Source organism: Zingiber officinale, chromosome 5B (genome assembly GCF_018446385.1).
Source record: "Zingiber officinale cultivar Zhangliang chromosome 5B, Zo_v1.1, whole genome shotgun sequence".
NCBI lineage: Eukaryota > Viridiplantae > Streptophyta > Magnoliopsida > Zingiberales > Zingiberaceae > Zingiber > Zingiber officinale.
In genome coordinates this window covers 137,512,593-137,538,375 of record NC_055995.1, presented here as the reverse complement: position 1 = coordinate 137,538,375, position 25,783 = coordinate 137,512,593, and the positions used below count along the sequence as shown (strand labels likewise).

General features: G+C 36.9%; 4 protein-coding genes and 1 long non-coding RNA gene across 8 annotated transcripts in view; 3 read left to right on the top strand and 2 right to left on the bottom strand.

The window, feature by feature from the left end:
- The first annotated feature begins 290 nt into the window (after positions 1 to 290).
- On the top strand, positions 291 to 6,700 carry LOC121986276 (4-hydroxy-3-methylbut-2-en-1-yl diphosphate synthase (ferredoxin), chloroplastic-like). 3 transcript variants are annotated; one of them, XM_042540155.1, is made up of 20 exons: positions 291 to 442; positions 1,093 to 1,366; positions 1,668 to 1,825; positions 2,341 to 2,447; positions 2,550 to 2,650; positions 2,723 to 2,799; positions 3,176 to 3,295; positions 3,380 to 3,610; positions 4,119 to 4,235; positions 4,381 to 4,455; positions 4,526 to 4,603; positions 4,888 to 4,947; positions 5,032 to 5,094; positions 5,180 to 5,324; positions 5,408 to 5,549; positions 5,629 to 5,706; positions 5,796 to 5,955; positions 6,029 to 6,127; positions 6,221 to 6,325; positions 6,443 to 6,700. In XM_042540155.1, the coding sequence occupies exons 2-20, from the start codon at positions 1,147 to 1,149 to the stop codon at positions 6,542 to 6,544; spliced, it is 2,238 nt and encodes a 745-aa protein (XP_042396089.1). In that variant the 5' UTR covers positions 291 to 442; positions 1,093 to 1,146; the 3' UTR covers positions 6,545 to 6,700. The 3 variants fall into 3 exon arrangements, with proteins under 3 accessions (XP_042396089.1, XP_042396087.1, XP_042396088.1); XM_042540153.1 differs by having other exon boundaries at positions 6,029 to 6,325; XM_042540154.1 differs by having other exon boundaries at positions 292 to 442; positions 1,052 to 1,366; positions 6,029 to 6,325.
- A 140-nt stretch (positions 6,701 to 6,840) lies between these two features.
- LOC121986275 (4-hydroxy-3-methylbut-2-en-1-yl diphosphate synthase (ferredoxin), chloroplastic-like) lies at positions 6,841 to 12,680 on the top strand. The gene is made up of 20 exons (XM_042540152.1): positions 6,841 to 7,196; positions 7,508 to 7,740; positions 7,922 to 8,079; positions 8,733 to 8,839; positions 8,943 to 9,043; positions 9,124 to 9,200; positions 9,315 to 9,434; positions 9,519 to 9,749; positions 9,840 to 9,956; positions 10,038 to 10,112; positions 10,202 to 10,279; positions 10,650 to 10,709; positions 10,785 to 10,847; positions 11,007 to 11,151; positions 11,229 to 11,370; positions 11,453 to 11,530; positions 11,617 to 11,776; positions 11,876 to 11,974; positions 12,063 to 12,167; positions 12,393 to 12,680. The coding sequence occupies exons 1-20, from the start codon at positions 7,054 to 7,056 to the stop codon at positions 12,492 to 12,494; spliced, it is 2,394 nt and encodes a 797-aa protein (XP_042396086.1). The 5' UTR covers positions 6,841 to 7,053; the 3' UTR covers positions 12,495 to 12,680.
- On the bottom strand, positions 9,067 to 14,303 carry LOC121986278. 2 transcript variants are annotated; one of them, XR_006113368.1, is made up of 4 exons: positions 13,899 to 14,303; positions 12,299 to 12,504; positions 10,997 to 12,229; positions 9,067 to 10,845 (listed from the first exon to the last, which is right to left on the bottom strand). It is a non-coding gene; the product is annotated as an uncharacterized LOC121986278 (long non-coding RNA). The 2 variants fall into 2 exon arrangements; XR_006113369.1 differs by having other exon boundaries at positions 10,997 to 12,205; positions 13,899 to 14,302.
- Positions 14,304 to 17,281: 2,978 nt separating this feature from the next.
- LOC121987923 (GATA transcription factor 7-like) lies at positions 17,282 to 18,586 on the top strand. Its single transcript, XM_042541626.1, has 2 exons — positions 17,282 to 17,601; positions 17,668 to 18,586. Exons 1-2 carry the CDS (start codon positions 17,398 to 17,400, stop codon positions 18,376 to 18,378), a joined length of 915 nt encoding a protein of 304 aa, XP_042397560.1. The 5' UTR covers positions 17,282 to 17,397; the 3' UTR covers positions 18,379 to 18,586.
- A 6,156-nt stretch (positions 18,587 to 24,742) lies between these two features.
- LOC121987112 overlaps positions 24,743 to 25,783 on the bottom strand; it is a 66,075-nt gene continuing 65,034 nt past the window's right edge. Inside the window, exons 11-14 of the mRNA XM_042541013.1 lie at positions 25,553 to 25,723; positions 25,432 to 25,485; positions 25,206 to 25,352; positions 24,743 to 25,111 (exon numbers count right to left, since the gene is read on the bottom strand). Coding sequence (XP_042396947.1) covers positions 24,743 to 25,111; positions 25,206 to 25,352; positions 25,432 to 25,485; positions 25,553 to 25,723 — 741 coding nt within the window. The remainder of the gene's footprint in view (positions 25,112 to 25,205; positions 25,353 to 25,431; positions 25,486 to 25,552; positions 25,724 to 25,783) is intronic.

Genomic DNA, 25,783 nt, shown 5'->3' with positions numbered 1-25,783 from the left:
ACAATAATTTGTGGCGTTCTGCAATGAGCATCCGCATAGAATATTCTTGACACATCACGTTTTTAATTCAACTATTCTTTTAACTAATTGTTTAAAATTTTAAAATAGTCAAAATATTCTTTTTAAAAAATAATTATTCACTTAATTTTATAAAAAAATTGGTAATAATTTAAAATTTTGTGAATGTATTTTATTGTGCAGAAAAAAGGGACAAAAAATGGAAAATTAAATGTAGGAGGAGGGTATTTTTTTTAAAATAAATATATATAAAAAAAATTATTTGTGAGTTTGGTTGGTTGATAAGGCGGTTGGGGCGAAAACCGACTCGCTGAGTGCACTGGCACCTGCGGCCGAGCGGCGCAAGGAGGGAGGAAGAGGGCGAGGAGGAAGCTCCTTGGTCCTGGACTACTCACCGTAGCGCAATCCTTCTCCGTTGGAGTCGGTGAGAAGCACCTCCGTATCCGTCGCCTCTTATACGTCTTCCTTTTCTCCGGGATTGAGCTGTGATTTTGGAAGTAGCTAGTTTGGAACTCGTTGATCTAAGAGATTTAGGCTCGGTCGAAGATTAGGTGTTCGGATTTGAAAAACAGATTTTGCATTTTTTGGCGAGTGCTTTGATTTCGCTTCGATTTTTGACGGGAAAGTTATGTTTGTTTGGGTGAAAAGTAATTCCCCGTCGCTGCGTAGTTGTTGAGCTCCATTTCTAACAATAATTTCACCTTTAGCTTTCTAAACGCTCGTTGGAAGATTAGGTGTTTGGATTTTCGATTAACATTTTAACAAATTTTTTTTCGGTGAGTTCCCTGATTTGCCTTCGATTTTTGACCTGAAGTGGAGTATTTCTCTAGAACTTGAACTTCATAAAATTAATATCGTGTGATTAAGAAACTGTCAGTTTTATTTCCAACGATAATTTTAGCTGTAGTTTTCATCTGTAAAATCTTTTCGGCGCTGGATTTGTGTTTTTTTTTCCCAGTACTTTTCATAATTGGTCGTTGATGTGCAATTAGTTTGTGAGACTAAAATCAGCACTTTGTGTTCCTTTTTGAAGTGACTTGTGGACTGTTTGCCATCTGATGTAATTGAACGCAGAAAGCAAAAAGGTGTCACTACGATTTCATTTCCACAGAGAAGGGGTTGAGGATCATGGCTACTGGGACAGTTCCTTCATCAATGGCTGGTCTGTGGACTAGGGATCGCCACTTCTATTTTGCAAAGAGCGTAGACTTTGCCAGGATTGTTGGTCTGCCTGAGAATAAAAATTTGATGCCTCGGAGAAGAAATGTGTCTATGATTAGGAATTCCTCCAAATCTAGCTCAGACATTGTGGAGCTGGAGCCTACATCAGAAGGAAGTCCACTCCTAGGTATAATATTATTCTCCTAGCCTTTAGATGATTGGGCTCTCGTCCATATTGCCAATTATCCATCATAAGTCCTGATCTTACATACACTGATCAAATCCGGTACCCTTGCAACTCGATAAATGGAGACCATTTTCATGTTTGTGTTAATGCGGCCTAGCATTTGGTTCCGATTTTGGTTTAGGAATGGATTCTTTCGTTCATTGATAATCTATAACTTTGGTTGAATAATTGATTTTATAAATGAATTGTAAATCAATTGCTGATTATTAATGGAACTAACTCCTGTTTTCCGTCTCTCTAGTTCCCAGGCAGAAGTATTGTGAATCGATTTACAAGACTGTAAGGAGAAAGACTCGTACTGTGATGATTGGGAATGTGGCTTTAGGCAGTGAGCACCCCATACGAGTTCAAACTATGACCACTTCAGATACCAAGGATGTGGACAGGACTGTTGAGGAGGTCTGCTTAAGTCTAAGACCAAACTTTGCTACTGATTAACACTGAGTCCTATCTGGAATGCTTAAATTTCTAGTCTAAGCTTATCAATAGATTATTTGAGCTGAAAGTTGATTGAATGGAGATAAGTTTAGTTTGTTTTCTCTTTTATCTTCTTCATCAAGGCTTGTCACTATAATTAGCATTTCCTGTATTTTTCATTTTTTAAAAATCTTTCAATTAACCTAAAAGGTACAGTTGGTCCAGCTAGAGCTAGCAATCTTCAGACATTATTTATTCTCATGCCTCTTTAATCTTGAACTGACCAAAAGAGAGTGAAAGTATCCCATTTATCTTATATGTGTACATAATTTCTTATCTTGTAATCATGAAAATGATGAAGTCAACAGTTTATCATTTTTCATATAATAAAATTCATGTTTATTTTCTCATCAGTTTCTATATCAATCCTTAATTTCTTTCTCTTAATGCTCTCCAGTAGATGCATTTCTTTCTCTTAATTACATGGCATTTGCCAGGTAATGAGAATTGCAGATACAGGTGCAGATTTAGTTCGGATAACAGTTCAAGGGAAGAAAGAAGCAGATGCTTGCTTTGAGATTAAGGACAAACTTGTCCAGAAAAAGTAGGCCCTGCATTTTTTATTCTTTTCCACAATTGTGGCAATTGTATAGCATTCAAAATCCTTCTGTTATTTGTATAATGATTGTCTTTCCCATGAATCCAGTTACAACATCCCTATTGTTGCGGACATTCATTTTGCACCAGCAGTTGCACTTAGAGTAGCTGAGTGTTTTGACAAGATTCGAGTCAACCCAGGAAATTTTGGTCAGTTAACTTACATCTAGAAGAATAAATTGCCACCAATGCAACAGTGTAGCTAAAACAATTTTTCTGCAGCTGATAGGCGAGCCCAATTCGAGCAGTTAGAGTATACTGATGAAGAATATCAAAAGGAGCTTGAGCATATTGAGCAGGTTTTGAGAATTAGTTTGCCCAATTTTTTTCTTGCTTTTTGAATAACTAAAAGTTCATTAGTGAGATTGCAAATTAAATATGTTGCTTTATTATCCAGCAATGGGTTTACTTCTAGGAACAAATTGAATAATTATATTTGGAATCTAGATCAAAGTTGAATTTTTTTAATCTTTTTCTGCATTGTGTATCATAAAACTATCTGAGAACTTGAAATCCTTTACATCACCATTTTTAGAGGACTTTATGAGACTCCCACTTCATTTAGTGATTCTATTTCTTACTGCAATATTTTATTGTTTTTTCTGTTTTATAGTGCCCATGTATCAGACATATTATCCAATATTTACTTCATCTTTTGTTCATCTTCCATCTCAGGTCTTCAGTCCATTGGTTGAGAAATGCAAGAAGTATGGTCGAGCAATGCGAATTGGGACAAATCATGGAAGTCTTTCTGATCGTATAATGAGCTACTATGGAGATTCTCCAAGAGGAATGGTTGGTACTTTAGTTTGTAAGCTTCAAATTGACTATTTTTCTAGAAGAAGCTAAAAATTGAATGACTTTCTGTTTTTGCAACAGGTTGAGTCTGCCTTTGAGTTTGCAAGGATATGCCGGAAGCTTTACTTCCATAATTTTGTCTTCTCGATGAAATCAAGTAACCCAGTCATCATGGTTCAAGCTTATCGTTTGCTAGTGGCAGAGATGTATGTTCAAGGTTGGGATTATCCCCTGCACTTAGGGGTTACTGAAGCTGGAGAAGGAGAGGATGGGAGGATGAAATCTGCAATTGGTATTGGGACTCTTCTTCAGGTTCCTTCTTTCAACCAACCACTTTTGGATAAAATCTTTATGTTCCACAATGAAGAATTCAAACTATATTTCAAGTGAGGTTTTGGTTTGGCTAAATGGATAGCCTAAATCATTGTCGAGTTGTGGACCCTAAGAAGAAATGCTTCGCTCAGCCAATTGCCCTGTCATAGCTGTTGAATATGAATTTAATCATATCCTAGTGGAATTGTAAAGAAAGATAAAGAAAATAATCTAATTATAGATGTAGATTTGTTCCAACAATACAATTAATAGACTTGCTACCACACCCACCCACCCACACACACACACACAAAGAAGCATAATTCCTGCTTTGTTTAGTGGAAAACATTCATTCTTTTGTAGATTTTTTTTGCTTGAATAATTTAGGAATATAAGTTCAGAGTTCAAATGGAAGAGTTATACTTGATCAAATAAAGTTACTTACAATGCACTTTTGTATTGATAGTGAAGTTATGTTCTTGGACATCTTTCCTTTATTTTTCAACAGGATGGTTTGGGTGATACAATCAGGGTGTCCCTGACTGAACCACCAGAGAAAGAGATTGACCCTTGTAAAAAGTTGGCTAACCTTGGCATGCAAGCTTCAAATCTTCAACAGGGAACTGTATGGCTATTTCCATCTATCATTTTCCACCAGTCCTTGGTTAAAAGCTAACTGCTAGAGCAATCATTATATTATGTCATGTCTAACTGTTCTTATGGAGCTTTGCCTTTGAAACCTAACTTCTACTGCACAAAATTTAAACTAGGTTCCTTTTGAGGAAAAACATAGACGATATTTTGACTTTCAACGCAGAACTGGTCAACTTCCAGTACAGAAAGAGGTTAGAACTTCTACTCAGTTCGTTACATCAACATGTGAAGAAAGCTTTCTGAATTTGCCACTTTGTATAGGGCGAGGAAGTGGACTACCGAGGTGTTCTTCATCGTGATGGTTCTGTTCTTATGTCAGTGTCGTCGGATATGCTGAAGGTAGATAATAAATGCCACTTCCATACACTTATGTATGGTTGTATATTTTCTATACTACTGTTGCACCAGCATACTTTGCCTACTTGGATCCTGAATTTGCTTCTGACTATTTTCAGAAACTATGTCGATTCCAAGTTTCAGAGAACACCTACATTGATGATTATGCTAATCTAATGATCTGAGAATTTGGCAAATACTAAATTACTATCTCATGCATTGTCTATTTTATTTGCATACTGCATCTACCTTTTCCTTTATCTCATGTTGCAATTTTCTTTTAACAGACACCAGAACTTTTTTACAAGTCTCTCGCGGCAAAGCTTGTGGTTGGAATGCCTTTCAAGGTTTGTAGTTATCAACTGCGATTTACATGCTTGAAGTTCACTCAGAACACCTACAAGGACTGCTGAACTTTTGGTGATTTCCAGGATCTGGCGACAGTGGACTCTATTCTTCTTAGAGATCTTCCTCCTTTCGAAGATGCTGAATCTGTAAGCTCTCAGTTAGTTGATTTTGTGTGTGCTCTCAAGTCTTTGAGGATCTAGTGGTCTGACTCACATTCCTTAACTTTGTCAGAGGTTAGCTCTCAAAAGATTGATCGATATAAGCATGGGTGTTGTAGTTCCATTATCCGTACAGTTGACGAAACCGCTTCCTAATGCAATTGTCCTTGTGAACCTCAATGAACTTTCAACTGGCGCTCACAAGCTTTTGCCAGAAGGTAACATATGGATGTCATCAATAAACTCTTTTTGCTTCTTTCATTCAAGGCTGTTCTTAACTTTCTGATGTACTTTTTTGTAGGCACTCGATTAGCTGTAACCATACGTGGTGATGAACCTTATGAAGAATTAGATATCATCAAGAATGTCAGTGATATCACAATGTTGCTACATGATCTTCCATTAAGTGAAGATAAGCTCAGCAGAGTTCATGCAGCAAGGAGGTAAATGTTCATAATATAGAAATAGCCATCTAGCTTCACAACAATTTGACAGTCATGCAATTTTCTTTTTCATTTTCAGGTTGTTTGAGTATCTAGAAGAAAATTCTCTCAACTTTCCTGTTATCCACCACATCCAATTTCCTAAAGGAATTGATAGGTTAAATTGCGACTTCAACAATAGTAGAGTGATTTTTGGAACTTGTAATTGTTACCTATTTCTCATTCTGCTGCTCCTCCATTTGACAGAGATGATCTTGTGATTACTGCTGGGAGCAATGCTGGTTCTCTTTTAGTTGATGGGCTTGGAGATGGTATACTACTCGAGGCTCCTGATCAGGAATTCGAGTTCCTAAGGAACACATCCTTCAACTTGCTTCAAGGTTGCAGAATGCGCAACACGAAAACTGTAAGCGATAGATACATATCAACGGTTACTTTGCATTGTGATTTGAAAACTAGTTACGCAAACTATGTTTCAGGAGTATGTGTCCTGCCCATCTTGTGGAAGGACACTCTTTGATCTTCAAGATGTCAGTGCTGAGATCAGGTCAAAGACTTCACATCTTCCCGGTGTGTCGGTAAACTCCTTAACTCTTCCTGGTTCTGGAATTGCACTACCAGTCCAATTAGATGCTTTGGCAAATCCTCTACCCTCCTTGACTCCTTTGCAGATTGCCATCATGGGTTGCATAGTGAATGGACCAGGAGAGATGGCCGATGCAGACTTCGGATACGTCGGCGGCGCACCAGGGAAGATTGATCTTTATGTTGGAAAGGTAACATCTCAGTTCTTTCACTTTCTTGCTTTCCTGAAATCTCATCATCTCCTCTCATAACTTTACACAATTTCTTAGACTAAAATCTCCAAGATGTTTATGATTTTTGTGTGGCAGAATGTGGTGAAGAGAGGTATTGCAATGGAGGATGCAACTGATGCTCTAATTCAGCTGATAAAGGACCATGGCCGCTGGGTTGATCCACAAGCTGAAGAGTAGATTCAAGACTCCACCAAGAAAATAAATATAAATGGTTTTTTTTTCCAACAAAATCAAAACATTTTTCATGGCAAATATGTATGAACAATTATAGGTAGTTTTGTAGTATGGATATCGATGAAGAAGATGGTGCATACTAATTGAGATCTTCATTCAGTACTTACGTCGAACACTTGCTCTGCTCTACGCTGGTGCCAGAGTCCCGGCAGCCGCACCGGTATGTCTCGAGCAGCTCCAGCGCTGTTCCAGCTATTTCGGAGGGATCGGAGAAGACAAACGTCGGGGTATATCCTACTCCCGGCCGTCGCTCTCTGCCGACGTCACGATTCAATTTCTTTATTTCGGTTGCCGGAAGAGCTACGCCACTTCGCTTCATCAGATCAGAGGATCCAACTGCTGCTGCGGGTCAAACTTCGCGTGCTGGATCAATCGAACGTGAGTCACGGGGCGCAGGTCCCGTAACCAGGCTGCTGCTGCGAGGGCGGCGTTGACTGACGGGTTGACCCTGCATGATTTTTCTCCGGTCAACGCCAATGCGCCTCACGCCAGAATCCCTACGGCGTCTGTGTGATAAACATGCGGCGATCGACACAATCGACCCAACTGCAACTCAAGCGCACCAAAAGCTTCCTTCTTCCTTGGAATTGGTGAGGTGCGTTTCCTTCTCTTCTTCTTCGTCGTCTTCTTCTTCTTCTTCTTCACTTGTTTTGCTCTTTGGATTGCTAAAGCATTTGCATTTATAGAGATTGCTCAATCTTTGCTTAGATTTTTGTTAGCTCATTGCTCATGAATTCGATTATAGTCCCATGAAAGGAATGAAAAAGGATTTCGTCTTCTCTTGCTCTATCTATCTCTTGATTTGTTGTTGATCAGGGAAGAATTGGTAGTTTGATCATAGTTACAGCACAAAGAAAAAGGAGTTATCGAATTCTATCGACATAACTAATAGAATTCTCCTCACAGGTTTGAAGTGGGAAAAAAGATCATGGCCACTGGAACAGTTCCTTCATCGATGACCGGTGTGACTCGCAGCCTTGTCCTTGCGAAGAGTGTAGACTTCACAAGGATTGGCTTTGCTCCTGAGCAACAAAGAATGAAGACTCGGAGACGAATCGTTTCTGTGATAAAAAATTCTTCAAAATCTGGCTCTGACATTGTGGAGCTGGAACCTGCCTCAGAAGGAAGTCCTCTCCTAGGTGCAAATATGATCCCTGCTTCTATTCTATCTATGAATTGAATTGCAAAGTGCTCGATGATTGTTAGCTACCATAACTAATATTACCTATTATCCATCTCTGATATGTAAACATGTCGGTTAAAATGCTTAGTCGGAAAAAAGTTTGAACTTGTTTTTTCTTTTCTTTTTTATCTATCTAGTTCCCAGGCGGAAGTATTGTGAATCCATACACAAGACTGTCAGGAGAAAGACTCGGACCGTGATGGTAGGGAATGTGGCCCTTGGCAGCGAGCATCCCATTCGAGTTCAGACGATGACCACTTCCGATACCAAAGATGTTGACAAGACCGTCGAGGAGGTTTGCTTACAGTTTACTGATCATAACTTTTCTAAGGATAAGTTTATCTGTAGATAGTTCAAACTGACAATCGAAGGAATAACGATAGGTTTTAGATTCTTTTATCCTTTAGCTTGTTTCACTGATGTTCTAGGGAGTTTGTGCATTTTCGTTTTAGCTGAAATTAGCACCTTCCCATGCAATGCGAAATAGTGTCAATGCGATACACATCTCTAGTGATAAAAAATCATCGTGCTTCATTGACCTACGAACTGTTTAATCCAAACCGATCAATATTTCCAACATATATGACCTGTTTATAAACGGGTCGAACCATTTATGACTCGGACATGTTTTGCTGAGACCCAAAGCTGCAAAATTGAGAGATTAAGGGGGCGTTTGGTACGCGCATTTTTCATTTTCATTTTCTGGAAAACACGCGTTTTCTGAAAAACGGTGTTTGGTTTACGTTTTTCACGCGCGTTTTCTAAAAAATTGACTATCGTTTTCTAGAAAAACAGAGAATGATAAAAAGTCGTTTTCTGTTTTCTAAAAAACGTGCATTTTTCAGAAAATAAAAATGAAAACAATGTAAACCAAACGCACCCTTAGTCTTTTGACTAGATGCTATTCTTTGTACAGTATTTCTGAAACTAAGTATGTTCTCTTGCCAGGTAATGAGAATTGCAGATAGAGGAGCTGATTTAGTTCGAATAACAGTTCAAGGGAGGAAAGAATCGGATTCTTGTTTTGAAATTAAGAACAAACTCGTCCAAAACAAGTAGGTCTCGTATTTTTAACTTTGCTGCTTCACGTGGCAAATGTAGAAACTTCAGAAAACCTTCTCGTATTAGCATATTCATTCTCATTTCCGTTGAACCCAGTTATAATATTCCTCTTGTGGCGGACATTCATTTCGCACCTGCAATTGCGATGAGGGTAGCTGAATGTTTCGACAAGATTCGAGTCAATCCTGGAAATTTTGGTCAGTTATTGTACTGTTTTTACTTTGAAGAAGAAAGTTACTGTTAACTTTGAATTGATACTGAAACACTTTCTTTACAGCTGATAGGCGAGCACAGTTTGAGCAGTTAGAGTATACTGATGATGAATATCAAAAAGAGCTTGAGCACATCGAAAAGGTTCAGATAATTGCCACTTATAGTTGAAACTTATGAATTTCTCGTGAAATCCTTCTGAGATTACTGAATCCTACTATCCTGTGAAGTTCATCAAATGTTCATCTATCTGGTCAGGTCTTCACTCCATTGGTTGAGAAATGCAAGCAATATGGACGAGCAATCCGAATTGGGACAAACCATGGAAGTCTTTCTGATCGTATCATGAGCTACTATGGAGATTCTCCAAGAGGAATGGTCAGTATTCTTGTTCATAAGCTACACATCGAAAATGGTTCTTCAAACAAATCTATGCTGAAAAACTTTCTATTTCTGCAATAGGTTGAATCGGCCTTTGAATTTGCAAGGATATGCCGGAAGCTAGACTTCCACAATTTTGTCTTCTCAATGAAAGCGAGTAACCCAGTTATCATGGTTCAAGCCTATCGGTTGCTTGTTGCTGAGATGTATGCTCAAGGTTGGGACTATCCTCTCCACTTAGGAGTTACTGAAGCTGGAGAGGGAGAAGATGGAAGGATGAAATCCGCAATCGGTATTGGCACACTTCTTCAGGTCTGTAATTTTCAAAGTCCTTTATTTTCCAGAATGTACACGTATTTTGTGAAGCTAATATGCTCTAACATTGGTTGCATTGTTCAACAGGATGGTTTGGGCGATACAATCAGGGTGTCTTTGACAGAACCACCGGAGAAAGAGATTGATCCTTGTAAGCGGTTGGCTAACCTTGGAATGCAAGCTTCAAATCTTCAGAAAGGAACTGTATGTGTCATTCCAACTAAGCGCAATTGTCTAATGGTTTTTGTGCTCAAAACTAACCTTGTGACTCCCAAAAATGTTTAGGCACCTTTTGAGGAGAAACATAGAAGGTATTTTGACTTCCAGCGAAGAACAGGTCAACTTCCAGTGCAGATAGAGGTTAGCAATCTTTTATTAGTATTATGTCTTTGGTTCATTGCATCAACATCCATAGAAAAGTTTCTGAAATTTGCCACTTCTTTTGATAGGGTGAAGAAGTGGATTACCGTGGAGTTCTTCATCGTGATGGTTCTGTTCTTATGCCAGTGTCCTTGGACCTGCTCAAGGTAGATAGCCAATCAGATACCTTATACAGTAGTGTTGCACTTGGTAATATTAAGAAAATGAATTGCAATGCCGGCATCGTCAAATTCAGTCGACGCTTGGCCCCGACAATTCTGAGTGATTTCTTGTGGTTTCGAAAAACACAACTTGATGAATTGAATTAGTCTCCACTTTTCCTGATCCTTTGAAGTTTGAACCATGAGCTGAATACTCATCACTCCACATTCACACCACACATTAGCATCATGCAGATACAATGCTTAGTTTGGTTTATCTTTGTCCTCTCTTAATATCATGAACATCTCACAACCCCATTTGTTATATTTGCATCTATTTGGCCGTTCGTCACACGTTGCTAATTTCTTTTGTCAGACTCCGGAGCTTCTTTACAAGTCTCTTGCTGCAAAGCTTGTGGTTGGAATGCCTTTCAAGGTTTGTGATTCTGAATTGCAAATGCTATGCTTGAAACTAGTCCAAAGAATCACCTTAACCTTTCGAGATTTTCAGGACCTGGCAACTGTGGACTCTATTCTTTTGAGAGAACTTCCTCCTCTAGATGATGCTGAAGCTGTAAGTTGTCTTCCAAAAAATTGTTAGACATTAGAACTTGAAGATTTAAGTTGCATATTTTTCAACACTCAATTGCTAAAAATTTGCTTTCTTGAAATGTGAATATGATAAATGATTAAGATCTTGTGGGACTGACTCATGTTTGTTACCTTTGATTAGAGGTTGGCTCTCAAAAGGTTGATCGATATAAGCATGGGTGTCATAGTTCCGTTATCCGAGCAGCTGGAGAAACCACTTCCTAATGCAATTGTCCTTGTAAACCTTGACGAACTTTCAACTGGTGCTCACAAGCTTTTGCCAAGAGGTGACATATCTTATCATTCAATTCCATGCTTCTTTGTCACAATGCTGTTCTAATTCAAAGATGTGCTCGTTTTCTAGATACTCGGTTAGCTGTAACTATTCGCGGGGATGAACCATATGAGGAGCTAGATATCATCAAGAATGTTGATAATATCACAATGTTACTACATGATGTTCCATTGAGCGAAGAGAAGCTCAGCCGAGTTCATGCAGCAAGGAGGTAAGTGATGCTAGCGACTATAAATTATCAAGACGAATAGTACATCCTTTGACATGAATCCAAATTTCTTTACTGCTATCAGGTTGTTTGAGTATCTAGAAGAAAGTTCACTTAACTTCCCTGTTATCCACCATATCCAATTTCCTAAAGGGATCCACGGGTGAGATTGCAATCTTGATAAAAACCTATCGAAGGTTGTAAGTGGAAACTATCTGTTCATTCACATTGTTGTCCTGCAATTGACAGAGACGATCTGGTGATCACGGCTGGGAGCAATGCTGGTTCTCTTTTAGTTGATGGGCTTGGAGATGGTATCCTACTTGAGGCTCCTGAGCAGGAGTTCGAGTTCCTAAGGAATACATCCTTTAACTTGCTTCAAGGCTGCAGAATGCGCAACACAAAGACTGTAAGCAATTCACACAAACCTTCTAGTACTTTGAATTGCAATGCAAAAAGTTATTTTCATATTTCGTAATTTCTCATCTATTCCTGCAATATATTTCAGGAGTACGTCTCTTGCCCATCTTGTGGACGGACACTCTTTGATCTTCAAGATATAAGCGCCGAGATCAGGACAAAGACTTCACATCTTCCTGGTGTTTCGGTAAACTCCATTCCCACTGCTGGCATTGTTTGTTCAAGCATTCCTGTTAGACATTTTCAGAACTGACACTCCATCAACTTCTTTGCAGATTGCGATCATGGGTTGCATTGTGAATGGACCAGGAGAGATGGCTGATGCAGATTTTGGTTATGTTGGTGGTGCTCCAGGGAAGATCGATCTTTATGTTGGGAAGGTAATGCCTGTCTTCTCCACAATATCATCGCATCCAAACTGCTTTGCTTTGTGAAATTACAGCTATCCAACTAAACTAGTTCAAACAAATTTAAGGAAAAAGAGGAAGCAACATGCAAAGCTTGCTGTTACCTTTCAATTCACTTTCCTTGGCCATTGTTGATGCTGTTTAGGAATGACTGATTAAAACTCATATCATGTTTCTTTCTTCTTATTTTTGTACCAGACTGTGCTGAAGAGAGGCATCGCAATGGAGGGAGCAACTGATGCTCTAATCCAGCTCATAAAGGACCACGGCCGCTGGGTTGATCCACCGACCGAAGAGTAGATTTGGTACTCTGCGACCACATGATTAGGGAATTATTTTTTCCTGTTCTTTTTCTGAAAACCAAATAATTGATCAACATAATTTACTTGTTAGGAAATAAATTCTTGTATTATGAATGAAGTAGAAAGGTTAGTGTTCATGTGTGTACAATGACCATGGGTCAATGGAAAAGGTTTTCCCTGCTCATTGAGAAGGTTGTCGTATTCAATAACAACAGAAAGCACAGTTCGTCTTATCCTCATCTACAACATCATCAGAAACCACACACTTAAGGCAAATGATTAGGGGCAAAAATAAAATAAATCACCTTGTATGTATGATCTGTTCTCTTGTAAGGTAGAATTAGGGATGTAAGCAAACCAAACAGTATTCGAGCTCGGCTCATTTAAGTTATATTTGGGCTCGAGCTCGGCTCGAGCTTGAATCAAACTTTTATTACAAGGCTCGAGCTCGGCTCATTTTGAAATTACTAAGCTCGTGAACAGTTCGAGCACGGCTCGTTATTAACTCGATTATCATAGTTAACGAGCCTAACTCGTTAAGCGAACTCGAGTTCATTTTTGGGCTCGTTTTTGGGCTTGTTTTAAGGCTCGTTTTGCACGCTTGTTAAGCGAGCTCGAAAACTCATTTGAACAAATATTCAATAGACCTAACAATTAAAGTAATATAAACTCAACACATCATTGAGCATCCCAAACTACTACATTAAACTTCCAAACTCAACACACCATTGAACATATTCGCGAGCCCTTTAATCGAGCCAAGCTCGAGCCCGAGTTCACGAGCTTATAAACAAACATGTTCTCAAGTCCTTTAAACGAGCCGAGCTCGAGCTCAAGTCACGAGCCTATAAACGAACATGTTCTCGAGCCCTTTAGACGAGTCGAGCTCGAGCCCTTTAAATGAGCCGAGCTCGAGCCCGAGCTCGCGAACCTATAAACGAACATGTTCGTGAGCTCACGAGCTGAATATCCTTAGGCTCGAGCTCGGCTCGAAAAAACTGTCGAGCTCAAAATCAAACTCGAGCTCGGCTTGATAAGCTAAACGAACGAACTCGAACGAGTTTTTTACCGAATCAAGATCCAAATAGCTCGTGAACTGTTTGATTCATTTACATCCCTAGGTAGAATTACACTCTCAACCAGACTACTCTGCTCCCTGAGTTTGAGATTGAGTACTTTCCTGTTTATTCCAGTAATCACTATTCGGATCAAGAACTAGAACTCCATTTCAAGATTCTTTTTCAGACAATCATATACTCCATTCAGCAAAATAACCAATGGCCGATGCAATTGTGAAGGGGAGCTAAATATGATTGGTGTGCCATATTAAGCAGGGATGAGGGCGACTAATTTCACTAACAATTTAACAAGCTTGACAGAAATCAATGGAAGGGCTAGTTACCAGAAGGCAATAACGGAGGAGAAATCGTTGGTGGAGACCATGACGCCAAGCGGAGCGACTCCAAACGCGAACTGAAGCAGGCGCAGACCGAGTCCCCCACCGCCGGCCGGCTCAAGAACATCTCGCTCAAGCCAAGTTCCAGATCATCGTCATCTGAGCGAGATCCAAAAATCATCAGCGTCACTCGCCGCCGCCACCTCCTTCTGGAAAACGCGCGATTCGAAGCCTCGGCGACGCAGTTCAGCTCTCAATCTCGGTGAAATGGACCCGACTCCGGCGGTGGAGGCGGAAATCGTAAGAGGAAAACCCTACTCGGCCGATCGATTCCGAGCACGCGGGTGAGAACCCGAGAGCCGCCGGCGACCGACAAGAAAATAATAAATAATAATAAAGTAAAATGAAAAAGGAAGAAAGAAACAAAAAATTAAAATAAAGGGAAAGTTTCATTTCACTCCTAATTTTTACATATTTTTAAGAAATGCCTTTAATATTTTAAAAATTGTCCATTCTCAACTTAAATGAGCCCGGTTCGTGAGCCTATTTATCGCGTTGGGTTAATTTAGATATTTGGACGACTTTTAGTATCTACGAGTAATTATAATTTACTCAATTGTAAAGTTCTCTTTGCCATCCATCCTCCACTTTTTTTAAAAAAAATAAATTTTACACTTGCACCATCTGCTTGGGTCATTTTTGTTATTCAATATCACATACTCGTAACTTGTGATCTCCACTTGCCGATAGTATAAAATATCGTCAAGATTATCATAATTATATTTTATATATTCAAAAATATAATAAATTGTCATCGTGTAGATAGATGCAACAAAAGACAAAAGAGTACAAGGTCCCTGTTCTTTCTCTTATAGTGTCATTGGGGTTATGGTGTCATGGTAAGAGATCTAGGTTGACTAAATATTCACGGTTCGAATTCTAATTATAACGTATTTGTAGAAATTTTTCCTTCAAATAGGGGGCGTAATCAAAGGATATTAGACTTTTAGTCTGGCCGTCATGTGCGCTTCCCGATTTATCTGATGGTCGATGAAAAATTTTCATAGAACCAAATTGATCGTCCCAAACTCAACGTTATCTAATCTAATTAATCATTTTTTTTTCTTCCTCTTATAGCGAGATTAGTGATGGTCCATTCCATTTATTAAAGCGAGCAGTGAGCACATGCCATGGCAAATGGCTCCATCGAGCCCTTCTTATTGGAAAATTTTACATTCACACTCGTTATTTAAAAATTCTCGATCGAGCTCCCTCCCTCACTCTAATTGCATGGAAATATCCATTTTAGAGGAAACATAACTTCAATTTTACATTTCCATTCCTATACTTTGCAGTAACTTATTTTATAAATACAAATATAAACATGAACAATAGCACCTTGGTGTGATGTCGGTCACCGACGCTTTCATAGGAGACACTGTTTAATTCAATACATATAATTAAGGTATTTTTAAATTCAGATTGGATCTTGGATCCTTTGTAGGTCATAAAAACTTAGGGGCTTTTATTTTATTTGTCTAAGAACATATTTTATAATTTTTTGATATGGAAAGGTAATTATAAAAATAAAATTTTTAATTATATTAGTATTTTTCCAGAAAATATAATTTATTTTTAAAATGTAATAAAAATTGTAGGTCAAAATTTCTCTCTTGTTTTATGTGCCAACAAAATGGTTGGTGGATGGATCTAGAAGAAATGATTGAAGACAGCAAAAAGGAAATTAAAGGAATTAATAATAATAATAATAATATAATAGGAATTAATGAGGCACGTTGATGCATAAGCATGGCTGTGTCATGTGAGGCAGTAGAACTAGTGGGGCCTGTCCATCCTCCCACATCACATGGCAAACCTCATCCTGCATGCCTCCATGTGCCGTGCCGTGCACATGACATGCTCTCCGTCACTAAACATTATTTAATTAATCCATAATAACAACAATAAAAATAATTTTCGACAAAATTGAGAGCAAAATCTCAATTATTAATAATAATAATAATAATAATTGATATGGTGATAAAAAAAGGTCATCCGATATGAATTAACTGCTAAAGGGGAGATCAAAGTCAAGATGATTAACACTAAGATGTCAAAGGACTCGCCTACAGTGGCCAAGCGGAGGTCAGCCACAAGGGTCGGTCGGACATATAATGTCCGATCGATAACAAGCTTGGCTGAGTTGGCCACCCGTCTAGCTCGAAATAGTATGACAAGATCGTCAAATGCTGAGTACGGAGCGGTAGAATACTAGGAGACCGCGACACTTGTCCGATCGGGAGGCGACAGTCTACTATACCCAATCGTCGCAAAGAAGAATAGCTGAGGCCAACCGAGCGGAGGAGTCTCTAGTCGAGCGGCTACCTCGCTCGGCCGAGTAGCGGAATCATCGTCGTATCTCTCAATATTCTTTTGGGAGATATAGTGTCGCTAACACAAGATATGATCAACAAGCAGATCGTACGACGGAAACTTCCATTGTCTTGTTAGGGATATGCACGCCATGTTAAGATATGGTGTCAGAGACACTTTCCTGACAGGTCCTTTCATAGGACAAGAACGTGTCCACGCCTCGAGGAGTGTGCACGTCGCCCACTAGGGCTTTATATAAAAGGGATTCATACACCAACAGAAGTACGCACGTTATTCACTGTTTGCGCTTGTCCTACTATTGCTCCACATTCATTTACAGCTCCGGTAATTGACTTAATTAAGTGTCGGAGGACCAACGCTAGAAACCCTTTCCCTGACTCGACACTGACATTACTTGTTCTGAAGAGTAGGACATGATCTACATCAAGTCAACACAACAACCACATCCCTAATTCATCATCTTCCCGTTTTCAGATTGGATCAATAATAATAATAATAATAATAATAATAATAATAATAATCACCCATTTCCTTTAATTTGGTTTATAATAAAATCCTTGCCTACGACTACTCTCTGACTAATGATAATTTATTGATTATTATCAACTTAATTATTTATTTAGCTGCGGCTAATGACCGGTCCGAGTTCCACCGAGCCCGGCTCTTGACTGGCGCCGTAATTAACGGAGAGATAATTTATGGGTAAATTGATTTTTTTTTCATTTTTAAAATTTCCGCCTCTTAGTTTCAAATTTAGAACTCTCTTAGTGTTATTACATTTTGACCATTCAATTATTTAAAATTCGTCATAACTTGCCTCGGAGTGCATTTTTACAGTTAAGGGGGTAGTTTTAAAAATGGATTATTGTGTAGGTGAAATGTAATATTTTCAGTACAACAAATGGGAGAGCTCCACGTCACCACGCCGAATCTAGCGACCTTCCTCCTCCCCTTCGTCCCCGACACAGCGAGCAGCTATTAATTGCCTCCCCTGTTTCTGCTCTGCTCAGCTTTTGCTGCTTCATCCAAGTTTAAGATCCTCAAGTAAATCCATAGATCGGCGGATCGATCTCGCGCAGTGTGTGCCATCAGGGCGACGAATCCGGAGGAGATGAGCGATCTCTTCGATCAGATCGACGATTTGCTTGATTTCCTCAACGAGGAGGAGGAGAATGCGTTGGTAATGGTGAAGAAGCCCTGTAATGAAACAGGGGCCTTCCTTCTCCCTCCCTTGACTCCTCCTCATCCGACCGCGTCCGCCTCCACTGCCGCCGCCGGAGACGAGACACTCGAGTCATCCGGTAACCAAAAACAGGTGCGGTTCTTGAATCTTACATTCGAAGCTCGGTTTGAGGTACCGATATTTGTTTTGATTGTGTAGTTTGATGAGGAATTGGATTACTGGACGCCGGCGTTCCTCGACGAGTGCGACTCCCTTCTGGCGGACATTGAGCTCCCGGGCGCCGCCAAGATCGATGCTTTCTTCCGCGACTCGAGTCCGATCTCCGTCCTCGCACCGGCCGCCAATTGCAATGGGGAATCGTCTTCTTCTTCGTCTTACTCTTCGACCTCGGCTTCGCACTCCGGCGGCAGGTCGTTCCCCGCCCGCGCGCGCAGCAACCCGCGCCGTCGTCGGCCCACCGCCTTCCACCTCCCTCCTCCCCGCTCTCATTCCACAAGCGAGAGCTCCGAGTCCTCCCCTGCTCCGCAGAAGAAGAAGATAAAATTCACAACGAAGAGCCTGGCGGCCGGGACAGAGGAGGAAACGAGATCGGCGCCGCCGGCAGCCGTGAGGAAGTGCACGCACTGCGGGATACAAAAGACGCCGCAATGGCGCGCTGGGCCGACAGGGCCAAAGACGCTCTGCAACGCCTGCGGCGTCCGCTACAAGACCGGGCGGCTCTTCCCCGAGTACCGGCCGGCGGCCAGTCCCACCTTCGTACCAGCCCTCCACTCCAACTCCCACAAGAAGGTGGTAGAGATGCGGATGAAGGCCGTCGACGAGTCCGCCACGCCCTCCTCCGGCACCGGCCCCGACGACGGCTGCGACCTCCTCCAGTACATTCGCCGGCGGCATTATCGTCATAAATAGATTTAAGTAATTTTCCTTCTCTCATGTTATTATTGTTATTATTATCATTATTATTTAATTAAGTTATGCATAAAAAATATTTTTAATATTTAGATATTCTTACTTGAAGCCATACAAGTCTACCTAAAATGTGTAGAATTTGGTTAGCATGTTTATTGTGCAAATCTTATGTCATTTTCATGAAATGAAATGAAACAAGACCAACCACCTAACATTTGTTGCCTTTACCTAAACACCTTATTAGTTTGAGAATTAAGAGTACAAACAATGAATTCCACCTAATTAATACTCCAAACCCTAATTGATAGTGATCTACGTACCAACAATCTGACTGAAAACAAAATCAAGCTACAAACTTCAATGACTACTATACTTATTTCACCATACTTAAGAAATAAGTCATATTCATTGCAACACCTTAAGATCTTACTCCTGAAAAAGAAAATATCTGACACAGAGAAATTAGATTGTTGATGAGATAAGCAGCAGGATCTAGAGTTCTACTACTGCTACAAAAAGGCTTTAGATCAACTGAGGGGATTTTAGAACACAGCCAAACTACTATGAGTGTGGGAGAGTTGATAGATGAAGAGCTTAGATCTAATAAAGCCTTAGAAAGTAAATAAAAATAAAAGAAGATAAGATGCATTTATAAGTTACATTTTAAGTTTCACATTTAAGACTCAGGTTTTTCTCTTGCAGTAATTAATTAATATCATGGGAGTAATGGGATGAAGTTTGTTTTTACAAAGGTTTTCTTTTTAAAAATTTGAAAGTAAGTTTTTCAAAATAAATTTTAAAATATTTTTAAGTTATCCAAACAGATCCTTTGTCTTAACTTGATATTACTTTAAAAATAATATTCATCTAATAATTGTCCTCAAATATATGGATAGATACTTAGATCCAAACTAATAGTTTAAAGATATTTTCAAGGTATATTTTCAAAATATATTTTTCAAACCTTATTTTTCATAAAATTTAATTTTTTAAACAAAAGGTTTGAAAGAGTATTTTAAAATATTTATAAGGTTTTCAAAGACTAAAAATTTTCAGAATTTACTTTTAGATTATTTGAAGAATTTTTTTAATCATTCCTCTCCTTAAACTGATATTTTCTGGTTGTTCTAATTAGTAATAAGGAGTTCTATCTAAGTGTCTAGGAAATTTAATGTTGGTAATCCTTATATTCCGTAAATATATTATTTACATACATATTTTCTATTTATTTTCTATTTACATCTTATAACTGTTTATTAAGTTTGATTAATTAAAATAAAATTAAGTTTAGGTTAAATGAAATCATTGAGTAATTTAATTAAGTTCAAATTCTTAAGTTTGAATTAAGTGGACCTTATTAAATTTAGATTAATAAATGAATTTATTAATTTTTGGTTAATAGTTAAAATAAAAATTTTGGAAAAATTGATTAATAATTATTTACTTATAGTATTGATTTGGTTAAATAGATTAGAGTTAATTAAATTAAGATATATTAATAATTAAATTGAGGATTATTTTAAATTTGGTTTAGTTAAGCTTTATATACTTAAGTTAATTGTTATTTAAGTTTAATTAAGTTAAAGTTTTTAATTTAATTAATTTTAAGGTTTAATTAAATTAATATTCAAACTTTAAAATAAATTTAAAAGTTTAATTAATTTTAAGGTTTAATTAATTTTAAAAAGGTTTTATTATTATTATTTTTTAAAAGTTTGATTAATTAAAAATATTATCAAGGTTTTAAATTAAAGACGGGTTAGATAGAGATAAACATCTAATTCATTTAAGTTAAATGTAAGTCAAATTTTGATTAAATTTTAAAGTAGATTAACTTTTATTTAAAGTGAGTTAGAGTAAAGTTTTAATTAAGGTAAAATTAAGTTAAGGTATTAATCAAAGTTAAATTAAGTTAATGTTAATTAAATTAATATTAATCTAACTTCGCAATTGAGATTAGATTATTAATTAAAGTTAAATTCATTTTTTAATTAACTTGAGTTGGATTTAGTACCACTTTTTAATTATATTAAGGTTTATTAAATTCAATTTTAGTCCACGTTAGTTTAAATTGAATTTTTTTAATTAGATTAGGTTAAGGTTTAATTTCTAATTAAAGTTAAATTAAATTTGTTAAAGTTCAAGTTATTAATCAAAGTTAAGTAAATTTAAGGTTTAATTAGAGATAATCTTTAATTAAGATAAATTATGATTTAATTAAAGTAAAGTTAAGATTTTGATTAATCTTAAAATTTAAATTGATTAAGTTAAAGTTTTAAAGAGTTTAATTTTAACTGAGTTTTATTATTTTTTTATTTAAAAAGAAATTTTAAAATTCTTTAAAAAAATAATTTTTGGAATATTTTAAAATAACTTTAAAAGATTTTTTAAAATCATTTTTGGAAGATTTTTAAATAATTTATAAAATAATTTAAAAAATTTTTAAAAGGATTTTTAAAATATTTTTAAAGAATTTGTAAAAGGTTTTTAAATAGCTTTTAAAAGGATTTTTAAAAAGATTTTTAAATGATTTAAAAATAAATTTTAAAGGATTTTAAAAATAAATTTTAAAAGGTCTTTTTAACTAATTTTTAAAAGGTTTTTAAAATAATTTTAAAAGGATTTTAAAAATAATTTTTAAAAGGATTTTAATATAATTTTTAAAAGGATTTTAAAATAATTTTTAAAAGGATTTTAAAAATATTTTTTAAAAGTATTTCAAAAATGATTTTTAAAAGGATTTCAAAAATAATTTTTAAAAGGATTTTAAAATAGTTTTAAAAAGGATTTTTAAAATAGTTTTTAAAGGATTTTTAAAATAGTTTTTAAAATATTTTTTAAAAGAATGTTTAAATTAGTTTTTGAAGAATTTTAAAAAAAAATTAAAAGATTTTTAAATATTTTTTAAAAGGTTTTTTAAAATAATTTTTAAAAGGATTTTTAAAATAATTTTAAAAAGGATTTTTAAATTATTTTAGAAGGTTTTTTAAAATAGTTTTTTAAAGGATTTTAAAAATATGTTTTATAGAATTTTTAAAATATTTTTAAAAATTGTTTTGTAAGGTAAATTTTAAAAATATTTTTAAAATAATTTTGAAAACGATTTTAAAAGAATTTTCAAAAGGATTTTAAAAGGTTTTTTAATATAGTTTTTAAAACTATTTTTCAAATTAATTTTAATTAAAGTTTAAACTTAATTTCTTTTAATTAAGTTTAATTAAATTTTAAGTTTAATTTAGTTTAAATTTTAATCATGTTTAATTAAGTTTAAATTAAAGTAAAATTTATTTTATATATTTGATTTAAATTTTAATTTATCTTAATCATTTCAATTGGTCTAATTGTTCGACAAAGGTATTTCTATAGTTATGTCATAAGAGTTATGTCAAAAAATTTAATTTAATGATAGTTTGATCTTATGTTAGATTCAGATTTAATCGTTAATCAATTAAATGTACATTTCAAAAATTGACTTGCAGGTTGTGGCAAGACACGGGGACCTATTGGTGCAGGTTGCACTGATAATCAGGTTTTGATGTATGACAAATAGGTTAAAGTTAGATGTGTTATTTGTCTAATTGCTTTACCAAGTGTGCAAGAGTTGATGGGTCAGAAAGACTTGACACCAAGCTGAAATCCAGTTAGATTCGGGAGACCTGATAGCTGGTGGGAAGTCTAGATAGAGTTGAGATTCAATCAAAGTCCCAATTGGAAAAGTTTGGGAAAAATCATGGGTTTAAAATAATATAAGATATCTCCATTGACATAAGATTTTTTGGGGAGAGGCTAAGAGCAAAGTCATGAGGACTTAGACCCAAAGTGGACAATATCATGCCATTGTGGAGATATGTGAATATTCTTTTGGCACAACAATTGGTATCAGAGTCATGGTCCAGACTAGATGTCATGTGGGGTGACCTTGAATGAAGTTGAGGCCAGGCCCGAAGTAGGTCAAGTTGACCGGATGATTTGCGGGGAGGCCTGGAGCAGGTCAAGGTGACCTGGTGTTCACGGGAAGACTCGAAGTAGGTCAAGAGTAACCGGATGTCGATGCTTACAGGAAGGCTCGGAATAGGTCAGGATGACTGGATTTAGATGCTTGTAGGGAGGTCCGGAATAGGTCAGGGTGACTGGATGTTCAGGGGGGGGTCTGGACCATGAGAGTAATGGTGGTCCTTCATTTGAGAGGAGAATTGTTGTGATTCAATCAAAGTTCCACATTGGAAATGTTTGGCAAATATCATGAATTTAAAAGGATGTAGGATATCTTCATTGACATGAGGTCTTTCGGGGAAAACCCAAGAGTAAAGTCACAAGAGCTTAAACCCAAAGGAGACAATATCAAGCCATTGTGAAGATATGTGAATATCCTTTTGGCACAATAGATAAGTCCGCATGATCCGATATCTAGCAGGAAGTCTGGTTGGGTCCGCGAGACCTGACAACTGGCGGGAAGACCTGGTGGGTCAAAGACAAGTCAAACGACTACAGTTAGTAAGTAAGAGGTAAGCAATTGGAGAAGAGATCCCATGATGACGCGTTCCCCGTTGAGGGAACTGTAGGCGTCGGTCCATCTTAGGTCTATTTGGGAAACCTAAGTTGAGGCCTTGACTAGATCCTGATCTCAAGGAGACATGATCTAATTACTACTATGCAATATTGTTCTAACTTTGTTTTGTAGGATAAACTTTTTTTTTTTTTTTGCATGGACTAATCTTTTTTTCAGAGAAGAAAGTACTGAAAAAGGGTGTCCGGACACCCGGAAGAGATCCGAGCCCTTGGACTTCGGGCGCCCGGAAGGGATCCGGGCGCTTAGACTTTGGGCGCTCGGAAGGGATCCGGGCGCTTGGACTTCGGGCGCCCGAAAGGGATCCGGACGCTCGAAGTTGGTCCGAGCGCTTGGACCAGCTTCTCTCGGGTGGTTGCCAGGCACCCGGGCAGTTCGAGCGCCCGGTGCTGGTCCAGGCGCTTGGACTAGAAAAAATATCCAAAAGCCGAGTTGGAGTGCGATGACTAGTCGAACCCACATCAACGGTCCAGGCACCCAGAGGTGGATAAACTTCATGGATAAAGTTTCGACGAGAGATCACCACATTAACAACGATCCAGGTGTCCTTTAGGGGTTCCAGGCGCCCAGAATAAATTTATATAAAGGCTTTTGACTAGCAGCTTCAGGACATCAATTGCTACAACTTTCGTACTCACGCGTTGCTCCGAAAAGGTCTCTCGAATACCTAAAAACTGCACCGACAACCTACGCTCAAGTTTTTAAAGTTGTATTATCAGTATAATTTAATTCTTGCAATTGTACTTAAATTCTGTAATTGCTTTGTGATTATAGTGATTGCCCAACGAAAGCACTCAGCGAGTGCGAGCCTTAGAGTGGGAGTCGTCGAAGACTCCGAATCAAGTAAAGCCACTTGTGTTAGTGTTATCTTTTAGTCTTTATTCTTTTCCGTTGCGTACTCTTGATTTTTAAAAAAGCAGAAAACGCTATTCACCCCCTTAGTGTATTTACGGTCATGCAGGACCTTCTTGGGTATCAGAGTAACGACTACTTCTATACAAAGTCCTTTTAAGAAATTGAACATTTAATTTTACTATTGAGAAATCCTGGTCTAGCTAGTCTAGAATGTGGCGAGATAGCTTTAGTTAGTTTCATTTAACTAAATAGACAAAGAGAGATATGTCTTACCTTACTTAACTCCCTAGACCAAGCTTCTTGGGTTCGATTTATTTAAAAGTTTTGTTTTTTTTAACATCTATTATTTTGATTAAACCGATTCTTTTTTGAATTTTGAAAAATAATTAAATCAATTTTTTGTTAAATAATATATTAAAAAAATTTAATATTTTATTTTTTTAAAATTGATTTTATTTTTTAAAAAATCATTTTTTATTTAAAAAAATCAATTCAGTTGTTTCGATTTTAATAACAAAATTCCATAGGTTAAAAAATCAACTAATTCAATTTTAAGTAGTTTTGGTTCAGTTCAATTCTAACCAGCTTTATTAATGACCACCAAACTGTCATAATCGATGCGCTAGCTTCCACTGTCTCTAAGAGACTCTCGAGTAGTTGCAACTATTAGCCTAGTTCAAATCGATGCACATGCCCTAGTTAGGTTGGAATTGGAGTATAATCCATAGATGTGAATCCAGACGATGTAGAATGGATGTAATATTATAGTGGAAGACATGGGTTTTGGGCATGATAAGAATCAAATGATTCCATTGAAAAACTTAGATCGAAATTTAATAAAATTTTCTCCAACAATATGCATGAAACGCTAGTAAAAGAAAGCTAAAATAAATTTATTAATGAACTTAGAACAATTTATTCCACACAAGATTGATATCACTTTTAGAAACCTCCCGCTCCTCCATAAGCAAAAACATATACATCCTTACCAAATGTATCATGATCATCAGCTACGCTATAATAATCACTAATATCTGACTTAGTGTCAATAAGTTGAGAATCCAATTTGACCAAATTATTCCAGCGATCCACTACCTGAACTTGAATGAAATAAGCAGCTTTATTACGTCCTTCATTACTTGGATGACCACTGCCCATCGGAGGGCTCGGCACACTCAAGGGAGAGTTAACATGTCCACCCATTTGAATAACGTATGCGTGATCCTGCATCTTAGGAAGCAATTCCTTAGGGAAATACCCAAGAGGTAGTTGATCATTATAAGTAACCCACCAATTCCCTGTTATAGAATCCTATAAATGAAAATATATAAAATTTATTAATAAGGATTAAACTTCAATAAAAATAACATAACACATTTAGAAAGGAAAAAAAAAAAGAAATTACCCTAGCGATTAGTATGGATAGATATTTCTGTTCACCACCGTAAGTGGAAAATTCAGGAATAAAACTTCCAGGCCCATAAATATTAGTGGTGCTGACAAAACCAGGGCAGTCCAAATTTGGACATCCCGTTTTCTCATGCCCATCACTCTGAAAATACATAATTAAATATATTAACTGAGAATATATACGAAACTAAAGGAATAGAATATAAAAGATTTATACTTACGGTCCAAAAAGTAAAAAAACGAGGATAACTGGAATCATACAAGGATGTTGAAACCTATGAAATTAGATATAAATTAGTGATTATATAAAACAATATTAGTTAATGATTTATATTAATTTACCTGCCAACCGGCCTCGATCACATTGATTTCATTGCTTGGAACATGTGTATCACCAAGAAGATATATAGTGCTAGATGATGTTTGATCAGCTTTTAGATCTGGAAGCTTATAAGTTGCCATTTTTGCGTACGCTCCATAAAATGGACCATATATATTTTCAATTATTGCGAACTGTGTTGAATGCAAATATTATTTATGTTTGAACTCCATAAATAATGAATTAGAATTGCA

Excerpts from the sequence above, each read along its gene's own strand:
- LOC121986275 (XM_042540152.1), top strand. The coding sequence starts at position 7,054 with ATGATTTTTCTCCGGTCAACGCCAATGCGCCTCACGCCAGAATCCCTA. Across the intron at positions 9,957-10,037 it reads CAAATCTTCAGAAAGGAACT|GCACCTTTTGAGGAGAAACA; the intron begins GTATGTGTCATT and ends AAAAATGTTTAG. Across the intron at positions 11,975-12,062 it reads CACATCTTCCTGGTGTTTCG|ATTGCGATCATGGGTTGCAT; the intron begins GTAAACTCCATT and ends ACTTCTTTGCAG.
- LOC121986276 (XM_042540153.1), top strand. The coding sequence starts at position 1,147 with ATGGCTACTGGGACAGTTCCTTCATCAATGGCTGGTCTGTGGACTAGG. Across the intron at positions 4,236-4,380 it reads CAAATCTTCAACAGGGAACT|GTTCCTTTTGAGGAAAAACA; the intron begins GTATGGCTATTT and ends AATTTAAACTAG. Across the intron at positions 5,707-5,795 it reads TTTCCTAAAGGAATTGATAG|AGATGATCTTGTGATTACTG; the intron begins GTTAAATTGCGA and ends TCCATTTGACAG.
- LOC121987923 (XM_042541626.1), top strand. The coding sequence starts at position 17,398 with ATGAGCGATCTCTTCGATCAGATCGACGATTTGCTTGATTTCCTCAAC. Across the intron at positions 17,602-17,667 it reads CATCCGGTAACCAAAAACAG|TTTGATGAGGAATTGGATTA; the intron begins GTGCGGTTCTTG and ends TTGATTGTGTAG.